Genomic DNA, 11,778 nt, shown 5'->3' with positions numbered 1-11,778 from the left:
TAATTATTGTACCAGGGTGTCTTACATTACACAGGGGAGCATCTGTACAATGTATTTGCACAGCTATTGTATAATATAATAATTATTGTACCAGGTGTCATACAGTACACAGGCCAGGGGGAGTATCTGTACAATGTAGTTGCACAGCTATTGTATAATAATTATTATACCAGGGTGTCTTACATTACACAGGGGAGCATCTGTACAATGTATTTGCACAGCTATTGTATAATATAATAATTATTGTACCAGGTGTCATACAGTACACAGGCCAGGGGGAGTATCTGTACAATGTATTTGCACAGCTATTGTATAATAATTATTATACCAGGGTGTCTTACATTACACAGGGGAGCATCTGTACAATGTATTTGCACAGCTATTGTATAATATAATAATTATTGTACCAGGTGTCATACAGTACACAGGCCAGGGGGAGTATCTGTACAATGTATTTGCACAGCTATTGTATAATAATTATTATACCAGGGTGTCTTACATTACACAGGGGAGCATCTGTACAATGTATTTGCACAGCTATTGTATAATAATTATTGTACCAGGGTGTCATACAGTACACAGGGGGAGTATTTCCCTCTGGCTCCGCTCCCCCTCCCCCTAAAATTTGCATTCAGGTATTAGTAATGTTGTATGACTGAGTGTCCATAGCCTGTATACTAACGAGGGTATTGAAATAACATGCAGTTGACTTTTTTTAGCTTAAAAGAATGCCTTATATTTTCCCCCTCTACTTTAAAATCCTGTATGACACCCTGTAATAACTCTACAATATAATATGCAGGAAGGACAAGCAAGTAAAAGGGCTCAAACAAAGTGGAGACCAATTGAAGCCTATATTGCCCAAGTTTCATAGCACGCAATAAGTGAGTTATTTACTTCTTCTAATTACAGCGCCACTCTAATTGAAGGGCCAAATTCACAAAACAAATTATCCAATTAAGCGCCAAGTTGCTAGCGCTTACATAATTAGAAATAACGCATCCTTAATTCAAGGCTACATGCACAACTGATCTGATAGCCTCGTGGAAACAGCTACACTATAGTTGCTAAGCACCACTCTAAATAATATTATAAGTGCCAAAAAAGTTATTTGTTTGGACAGATTTTCAAATGGTAAAAAGCTTAGTTGCGTAAAAGCTAAGAAGTATAAATTAAATCTTGTATACACACATGCATTGAAGCTAGCTAAATACAGTTTCATTTTAAAGCTTGATACATCAAATGCGCACTATACAGCCATGCTTGAGTTCTGGCTTCTTTACTGTGAGACTATACTCTGGTCCCGGTGAATGTCCAGAGTGCTATATAATAGCTATTCGTTAGTTCCATTGCATGCATGTCTGACCAAGAACCACTGCCGTTTTCGACTGTACTTGTCATAGCGTACGTTGCACTATTATTGTATAGATGCATGCAGTAAGCGGTCAATATAAGTTCCATTTATGTAGTACACCAGTACGTTTACACTGTATTAAAAGCGTTGCAATTTACCGTTGCACGTTGCAAGTATACGTTTTGCAAAAAAACAAACAAAGAGACAATCCTAGTCACCTCGAGTATCGTAGCTAGACTAGTTATCTAGCTATATGCTGTACATACTTGATGCTATGTTTTTTTGATTTATAATTATTGTACATACTAGATCTACTGCTTTTCACGTGTACATTATAGTTGTGAGACGCCAACTGCCCAGAGGGAAACCACGCCATTCGCAACAATACAGCTAATTCCCTCTCACGTCTAAAGTTCTTTCAAAATGGTGGTCGTACTTTTTTGAAGGTACTATAATTATTTTTGTAAGAATTGATGTGAAAAAATATATTGCAGGATGATGTTGAAAGTGACACTTGTTGGAGAGAGCATTATACTGGACACCCTTGTATGACCAGACCACTGTAAAGTATCGACACAATTGGAGGTATGTATTATTATGCTGCTGTATTGCCACAATGTTAATTTAATGGTATAGTGGTTTTGCCCAAAAAAACAATTGCAACAGTATACCATACTTATCTGACTTAGTTATCTGTCTATATACGTATACAGCGCTCAATATCCCATTCCGTTTACGTATAGTACGTTTAAAGTGTTTCCATTTTGATACTGTATTAAAAGCGTATTTTACTGTACCGTTGCTATAATTATACCATTTCACTTTACAAATGCGGTTTGCTATGTTTTTGAATACAAAGCGACAATCCTTTAGTAACATAATATGGTTATACCCAGCTAAATTATGCTTAGCTATAAGCCTATAGTCTACATAGATCTAATAAAGAAATAGAACGCACCATTCACTGCACTATTTTAATCTTAGCATAATTGCTATAGCTAACTTACATGTAGCTATAATACAAAGCTAGCAAGCTGCAAAATTTCTATAGCTGCATGGGTGCATGGCCAAAGTAATTTTAACAACAGAAAAAAGCTCTTATCTTGAGCGTCCTTTTTAGCGTTTAATTTGCGCTGTATCAGTGTATTATGCACGTAAACGGAACAGGGACTTTATATTTACCACTTTGTAAGTTCATTGATAAAAATTGCTGCTACGGAAATCCCAAATTTCCTTGTGCGCAAAACGATTTTCGATTGCCACACACCCTCCTAATTAATGCAAATCTATACTGCCACCTGGTAGCACATTGTCTGCCCGGCCTTGCAGCTGTAGCTGTTCCTCTTAAGCTAACAGTTATATTGATATAATAATAATAATAATAATAATGATCTATTGATATAATAATTTATAAGACAACGCAGTTTAATTAAACTTTTATATCGTTTCGGATTAAGCTTTATATGCAGCTCTTTTCTGACAATTAAGGGAAGGCTTGTAGTGGATTATATTTGTTGTTTAGCCCTTACAACGAGTATTGTCAGTGGAAGACAACTTCTCAATCTGCTCTCTGTACGAGATAATTGATGGGCCCGAATATTGATGCTGCTCTATAATAGCACAACAAGAACTCATTTGCATTATCATAGTCTCGCAAACTTAATTGTGCGTAAAAACGACTATAATGTCTTACTAAGAGTTCATTAGGAAGAGTACGCAACTCCACTAACCATAGTAAGCATTCTGTCTAACCTACGTCACAACCACATGCTGTTGTATAAACTGTAAATCTTAAAATTAATCTGCGATGAATGGATGAATAAACATTAGTGATGATTACCACTAATTTTATTCCTTATCAGCATTGTTATTATTATTTTTGTATCTCAAGTGACTGTGGTTACATGCAATAGTGAGTTTGCCTCTTGTGTACAGACTATTGGAGTTGTGTACTCTTCCTCTTGGTCTTACCTGTGTTATATGACTCTTTCTGTAGCTAGAATTCTTTTCTTTTGGCTCGTGTACTTTTTCATGCACTCGGCATTTGTCATGAATCACAGCAAATACTTTTCTTATTTCGCCCCATAATAATTATAAGTTTCATCGCAATGCATACTTTGTTCATGCTATGACTGATGTTATGTCTATATGCACTTAATTATTCTTATACTTGGTTATAATTCTACTGGCTTTTATGTGACATATTTTTTCTACTTCACGCATGCAGGTGATGCTGAGAAGTCAAAGGCAGTATCTTGCAATTGCAGTGAACTGAGTGCAGACTTGTTATGCTTAACTATATGTTAAAAGAAACCTTTCACTTTTGTATATCCTTATCGTTTGTTTAGATACAATTTTAATACTGAATTGATGTGAAATAATTGATTTACAATCAGCACAGATGTTTCAACACATTAGACATGTGCCAGTTTAGCACATCAGGTTGTTTATCACATGTGCGAACGTGCTAAAACTGGAGACATTCAAACTGTGCTAAATCAGCACGTCTTTTTTCTCTGTGTATATATAACCTCGTCACCTGGGAGCTATAGGCCAGCCTAGTTTGATTTTTAAAAGCACAGCACAAAGCCTCAAGCTAGGATACAAGTTATGATAATTATTGCCATCATATAGCGCTGGGCAGATACTGTCATTTTGACGTACATGCACTCTGCACATCTGAAATGTATTGGCAACAGGCCATGGAGTTCCCCAATGTTGGAAAAAGCTCCACCATCAATGCCCTCATTCAGTGCATGAAGGTCCCAGTGTCTGCCTGCCACTCTGAGGGAGGACGAAACACTTTTAGGTGAGCTGAGTGAAATTATGAATTAATTATGTGTACGGTGTACTTTTTATGTGTTTTATCCTTTTACATTCTTATTAATTACCATCCCCTATAATATACTCCCTACTCCACACGTACACACACATAATCAAATTCGACCCCTTAATGAGTGAGAGGTTTCCCCCATGTGTGTTCTCCTCTCCCCCACCTTTGTAACCTCCAAAATGACTCTTACCCAAATGAGAGATCACATTCCCCCAGTGTCCCTTGTGGCCTCACGAATCCCACGGCTTGTCCTCGAGGATACCTATGGAATCAGACTATACCACACCCAGGAAGGGGAGGACCCTACTCGACCACCTTATATGCTGAGGAGCTGTGTGGAGCTTATGGCTGTAAGCATATCATTAAAATAATGTATACATTTAACATAGGAATGTGGATACGGTATACGGTAGTGTGTTTGCATGTTTGCCTTTGTGCCTGTGTGTGTGTCTGCTGCATGTGCATGTAGACTGCTACTGTAACAGGATTTTAATTCGTGGATTTGCAAAATAATGCTTTGTTCTCGAGTTATGCCTATAAATGTTATTGCAGCCTTTTCAGAAGAGTGCGTATATAACAAAACTTGTCTATGGAGTGTTCTTATAGAGTAGTTAGCTTTGCACAAGAACACTATAGCTATTGGTATATAGCTGCAAGAGTGAGAAAAAGAGCTGTAAGCTTTTTACTGATGCAGCAGCCATTAATGTTAGCTTTTAGTCGAGTTTCCCTGTGATTACCACAAGAACATAATGATATCTGTGTGTACATGTATTAGCAATATTGGCTTTGTGGTCACATTGAAGACATGACCACAATACCACCTGTCACCACAAGCTGTACTGCATGGCACATTCAATCCTTATATAGCCTCATTACACTATCCCGGTTGTTCTGGAGAAAAATTGGCCTGAGGCTAGCCCAATCCACAATTTTTAAAGCATAGGCTAGCCCAATCCACAATTTTTAAAGCATAGTGTATAGCACTGCCAGGAGTGGTGCAGATATACTTGTATGCCATGCAGGCATGCTATCATTCAGAAATGTTGCGGCCACCTACCACTGTGCAGATCTAATATGAGGCACGTGGGCGGTCAGGGGTATAGTAGTCTGTTGGTTACCTGAGGAGTGTGTGGACAGTCACGGGTATATATAGTAGTCCGTTGGTTTGTTTGTTTGTTTGTCTGTCTGTTTGTAATTTATTCGAGGCACTATTACAGCCACGTGGATACGTAATTATTTATTTTCATGGGAAAGGACTCCAGGTTTCTTTGCTGATCCCACTAGCTGTATGTCAGCTTGCATGGTGTCCTACTTTTAACACTTCAGGCCTGCTCTAGCTGCTGTGATCCAAATAACGGTCTAGGACTCTCAGAGTGCATTTCAGGTGCCTTATTTGTTGACTTCTTTCTGCTGTGATCCTATAATCCTATATATAGTGTATGTCTGACCATGCACCACTACCGTTTTCAAAGCCTTCTCATAGCTTTCACCGTATTATTACCTGCTTGGTTGTGAGACGTAAAACAGCCAAGGATTAATTAGCAAGCACTTCAGTGCTCTAGTTCCATTGTTACAGGTGCATGGTACCCCAATGTTGGCAAGAGCTCCACCATCAATGCCCTCATTCAGTGCAAGAAGGTCGCCACTCCATGGAGACTAAACACTTTCAGGTGACTTGTGTGAGCTGAACCTGAAACTATGTGGATTCAATGTGTATACTTTCTATATCTTTTGCATCATGTTCATTAGTATAGTATACCCTTATCTATGCATCACATGCCCCATGCACGCACACATTCATTTAGTTTTCACTTTCTACTATTGGTATACCTCTTTGCTGCTACTATGAACACCACAACACCTGCGACTGAGATCACAATGTTCACCAGGAAATAAACCGGAGAAGCTGTGTGTAGCTTATGGCTGTAGGACTAATAGTGAGCTCACTAAAACACATAACCTAGGAGTATGTCATAATCGTTACGTAGCAGAATACCTGCATGACGCCATACTATTGGTGAAGAATAGAATCATACATTTTTCGGTTTATGTTTGTATGTACCGTATATAGCGGGTATTTTCGAGGATATAAATGTTTGTGGTTTTCGCTGATTAAGCATCTACTGCGAACGTTTATATACCCCGTCCCACGAATGTGTAACAAACTCAACTCTTTCTATCACTTTCAATCATACGTGACATGCCCAGAACACTTATTACATCATGCCGTATATTAACTAATCTAACGTTTAGTAGTTCAATAGTATAATACATTGTCACAATGTTACACAAGCATGCATGCTGCAGAAAGCTGCTATTCTGCGAAAATTAAATCTGCAAAAACTTTTATAACGGTCATTCTGCGAAGTTTATACCCTCGATACCTGCTATACGGTATGTATGCATGTACCGTATATCTTCTAATTTATCGGACACTTCTAATTACACCGGACACTCTTTTAGGCAATTTTTGTTGTTCTAATACAACGGACACTCCTATAATATTACTAAATATCTGGACATTATTGAAAAGTTAAGCCACACTAACCTACACCTCACTGAATACAGCCAACACAGTTCCATTAGGACACGTTTAGTTAGAAAAAATGAGCAACGTAGCTTTTTATAGCCGGCCAGTAAGAGACTGAGTGCTGCAGATAGATAGTTTAAGGATTAGATAGCTTGTGCAACTATTCAGTTACACACTCTTCTATTAGCCGCATGCAGCTGCATGTTTATTCTAACTATTCCGAACACTGCTCATGCTCTATGTTCCCGGACAATTTTTAGTTTTTGCTGTTCGATAAATTAGAACATGCATGTACGGTATTTTTGCGTGTTTGCATGTATGTATATCATGTATGTATGTATGTATCGTATGTATGTTGCTCAACGTTTTTAGTAAAGTGATTTGCATAATTAATGTTGTTTTCTGCCTGCATGTGTGTCATGTTTGTCCTATTAGTCTAGCCACAGATTTTCAGATTAGATAAACAAGGGTTAATGTTTTAATAGGCAAGTGAGCAATAACTATTTAGCTACAGGCTGAGCTATCATACAGTACACTAACTGTAATAGCAATGGCTAGTCTTGAGCAAGGAACTATAGAGCAAGCTTCCCTTCATGAAACTCCTGCACCAGATGCCAGTAGAAATGCCACTGAAGCCACACCACTCGTGACAAGAAATCACGGGAAATATGGCAACAAGGAAAGTGTGCTAATCAAGTCAAAGGCTGCAATAATGATTCTTATTTGGACTGCCTTAATGTCTTTCATATATGGTGGTTTTCTGAACCCTGAAAATTATTTCTTATTCACACTTACCTATTTATGGGCCTGGTAGACCCTACATCCTTACCAGCATTAAACAGTGAGATGATAGATAGTGGTATATATGCTGTATTTGCTTTCTGGCTCCTCTTCTATCCTCTAGCCGGATACTTGGCAGATGTTCGATATGGCAGATATAAAGTTGTGAGATGTGGTGTTTGTACCACGTGGTGTGGACTCTTGACTTCTATTGTTATCGGTGTCATTGTGAATGCCATTGTTTTGCCACTAATATTATCTAGACTTAGGTTTGAAAGTGACGCATCCTACATAGCTCTATGGGCTATTTTCGGGTTAGGGATGGGTGTACTTGGACTTTTTCTCTTCACACTCTATATTGGAATAAGCTTTGGAAAACTGGTATGGAGTTCAGCTAATGCCTCTGGTTTATTAAGCCTTTCTATTTTTGGACTTGTCATGTTAGTTGAGCTGATTTGTGTACCAGTAACATTCTGTGTTGCTAAGCGCAGGTGGTTTGTTATTGACACTGGTATTGGTAATCCTTACAAAAAAGTTGCAAGAGTTGTCAGCTTTGCAAGAAGAAACAAGATTCCTATTCAACGCAGTGCCTTTACATTCTGGGAGGATAACATACCCACTGGACTGGATCTAGGCAAGGATAAATATGGAGGACCATTCACTACCGAGCAGGTGGAGAATGTGAAGTCGTTTTTTGGAATTTTTATATCCTTTTATTTTCAGTAGGACCATTTTTTACGGCTGATATTGCTGCAGCACCTTTTCTCAGTATACTTGAAGATCACATGAAGCTGAAGACTTCTGTTTGGCCACCTGATTATAGTGATATAAGCAACATTTTTGACCCTAATGGTGGGACTCTGTACCCCGTCTTTCAAATTCTTGTTGTTTTTGTTCCTATTTTTCTCAAGTTTATTCATCCTCTGTTTCAGAAGTACTTCCCTGGTATTCTGAGGCGAATTGGAATTGGTCTTTGTCTTATCACTGTTAGTCTGTTTTGCTCGCTGTTTGTTGAGACGTTTGGTCACCTCCATAGCAGCTATAATGCTACTATTTCAATGTTTGCTCCTGGACATTTTGTATATATATATGATGATGATGTAAATTACCCATTTCGTAGTTTTGTTGGTGCTCCCTCCCTTAATATCTCCCCATACATTCTCATTATTCAGCAAGTCCTTGTTGCTGTGGCCTATGTCTTTATCTATGGTGGAGTGTTTGAATTCATCTGTGCTCAAAGCCCTCACTCTATGAAAGGATTTCTCATTGGAATTTTCTTTGCCATTAAAGGGCTATTTCAATTGATCGGTGTTCTTGGAATTCTTTTACCTTTTAGTATTTGGCGGAACTCCCCTTTTGTTGGACTGGTTTATTTCCTGGTGAACATTGTTATTTCAGTCGCAGGTGTTGTAGTTGTCATAGTAGCAGCAAAGAGATATCAGTATCGTCAGCGTGAGGAAGATTGCAATTTAAGAAAATTCATTGAAGAAGTTTACGAGAAGGATGTTAATCACAATCGGGATTTTGAAGATCTAGATGTTCAATTTGAGAGTGATTCTGACTCAGAGATCCAATGACTGGGTATAGTGATAATAAAAGACGCCGATAGCTATATATATACTAGCTTAATTGTGTTGGTTTGTATTACGTGTACATGTAATGTATATTGGAGATTAGCTATTGTTAAATGTTTGAATTGTGTATCTATTTATATATCTATAGTATAGTAATCCACCCCTCTCTCTTCCTTGAGGCAAATTCAGAAGTGAAAGGTGCTATGTACTGTACTTGCAATGGTGGGAATTATTGGTGTTGTGGTCACATTGAAGCCTGGTAGCCACATGCCCACAATGCCACCTGTCGCCACAGGGCTCAATAGTTGCACAGTGTATAGCACTCCAATCCTATATATAGCGGGGTAAGCCTCATCACTAGTTTGGCGTGGCCCGACCTTCCGTTAGGACGGGAGGTCGAGTTGCAAGCTTATCTTGAATTTGTTCTGCCGCCACTATATAGGGCGCCCTATCAGATTGCAGTATTTTTCATATGGTTGGTTACACTTCCCCAGAACAAATCTCAGATAAGCTTGCAACCTGACCTTCCCGTCCTAGCGGAAGGTCAGGCCACGCCCAACTACCTCATCACCACCCCCGTTTTTCTAGAGAAAAATTAGCCTGGGAATGAGGATAGCCCAATCCACAATTTATAAAACATACAATTATACCGTATAACGGGTCATTTTCCTTGGTGGAAATTTTCGTACAAACAATCCATTTAAATATTTCGTATTTTTATTGGTTCAGCTCAGGATAGTGATGTATTGCAGTAGAATAATTTCGTAGTTTTAATTTTCGTATGGTGCTCTCAATACGAAATCTACGAAAATTTCCACCATACAAAACATACGGTATGTACAAAGCCACGAAGACAAAGTACACTACCGTATACCTCGCTTGCTCATGCGCACCGTTGCATAATTCCTCTCTATAACACTAGAGCGAAAACAAAGCATGGTCACTAACTACATATTTGCAGCTAAAGTGATCCTTTACTGCATAGTCTCTATTGAAAGTAGAATTGTAGTTCGTTGCTTCAGTATAACTGAACACTGATCTATTTATTCATGTCAACAGCCGAGGGTTAGCACTTCAGTGCTCTAGTGTATTTGTTTGTGACTGCTTACCTGGATTCCATAGCACTGCGTTTACAGCATGGATATAGTCTTCACACAACAAGTTACTAGTTTTGATTTTGAGGTTACTTTGTTGTCCAATAAAAGCCATGAAAGGTTATTGAAAGCTAAGAAGCTTGAACCTTACTCGAATAAAGTATAACATACGTATTTACAGCTGAAGTTATCCGGTAACAGGAACAATGGAGCAGGGTCACTAAAGTAGAATGCTAGAATTTTGATTGTGGTTGTAGCTTATCCTGAGATCTTTTCCCCACTACTGAGAACCATAAATATTCGAATATCTATATGCCCAGAATATACCACAGGAGCCATATCTTTCTAAGACTCCAGGGCTTCTTTATTTCATGACTTCACTGTGATCCTAGTCCACAATGAATGCCTCATACATGTACACTACTAAAACTCCGTTTTTAAAAGTTTCAGTATACGCCTCTGCAGAGGCTCTATAGACCTAGTTTAGTTCCTGTTAGTTTGCTGTGCTGTCCAACTCAGTCATATGGTCATACATACTACTACTGTACATATATTACTCCTCTGGTTTCTTTATTATCCTAGCTGTCACCAGCCGAGGGTTAACATTTAGTGCTTTAGTTATGTCTTGCTATTGTTGTGTAGATAATAACATACTCTTATGCGAATAGTTTTATAAACTTGCGTTGGTTTGTATTACGTGTAATGTATTATATTATAGTAGTAATCCACTGAGGAAAATTTAGTATTAGCGAAAGTACTTTTGGTGGTATATGTACTGTACTTGCATTGGTGGGAATTATTGGTGTTGTGGTTGTTGTGGTCACATTGAAGCCGGTAGTGGTAGCCACAGGTTCCATATGACCACAATGCATGCTCAATAGTTGCTGTGGCACTCCAAATTAAATCATACCCAATCCTCTATAGCCTCATCACTATACCGGTTTTTCTCATCTCTAAAGAAAATCGGTATGGCAGGCCACTACTGAAAGTGCTATAAGTAATTATCCGTGTGGCTTTATATATAGCTGTGCGTTTAAAAATAGTTAGTCTCATTCCCAAGCCAATTTTCTTTAGAGAAGAGAAAAACCGGTATAGTGATGAGGCTATAGAGGATTGGGTATGATTTAATTTGGAGTGCCACAGCAACTATTGAGCATGCATTGTGGTCATATGGAACCTGTGGCTACCACTACCGGCTTCAATGTGACCACAACAACCACAACACCAATAATTCCCACCAATGCAAGTACAGTACATATACCGGTACCACCAAAAGTACTTTCGCTAATACTCAGTGGATTACTACTATAATATAATACATTACACGTAATACAAACCAACGCAAGTTTATAAAACTATTCGCATAAAAGTATGTTATTATCTACACATGGGTCTCCGAGTCAGAATCACTCTCAAAGTGAACATCTAGATCTTCAAATTCAAGATTGTGATTAACAGCCTTCTCGTAAAACTCTTCAATGTACTTTCGTTCATTGCACAGTTCATCACGTTGACGATACTGATATCTTTTTGCTGCTACTATGAAAACCATAACACCTGCAACTGAAATAAGAATGTTCACCAGGAAATAAACCAGTCCAGCTCTAGGGGAG

At 38.4% G+C, this 11,778-nt stretch overlaps 1 protein-coding gene across 1 annotated transcript in view; it reads left to right on the top strand.

Moving 5' to 3' along the window:
- Positions 1-9,193, top strand: part of LOC135333844 (uncharacterized) — a 47,824-nt gene extending 38,631 nt beyond the window's left edge. Inside the window, exons 8-13 of the mRNA XM_064528851.1 lie at positions 803-884; positions 1,849-1,939; positions 3,582-4,163; positions 4,404-4,537; positions 5,764-5,857; positions 5,993-9,193. Coding sequence (XP_064384921.1) covers positions 4,039-4,163; positions 4,404-4,537; positions 5,764-5,857; positions 5,993-6,083 — 444 coding nt within the window. The 5' untranslated portion in view covers positions 803-884; positions 1,849-1,939; positions 3,582-4,038 and the 3' untranslated portion in view covers positions 6,084-9,193. The remainder of the gene's footprint in view (positions 1-802; positions 885-1,848; positions 1,940-3,581; positions 4,164-4,403; positions 4,538-5,763; positions 5,858-5,992) is intronic.
- Positions 9,194-11,778: the final 2,585 nt, after the last annotated feature.

Source organism: Halichondria panicea, chromosome 3 (genome assembly GCF_963675165.1).
Source record: "Halichondria panicea chromosome 3, odHalPani1.1, whole genome shotgun sequence".
NCBI lineage: Eukaryota > Metazoa > Porifera > Demospongiae > Suberitida > Halichondriidae > Halichondria > Halichondria panicea.
The sequence above is the reverse complement of the archived record's forward strand: the minus strand, read 5'-3'. Positions and strand labels throughout refer to the sequence as shown.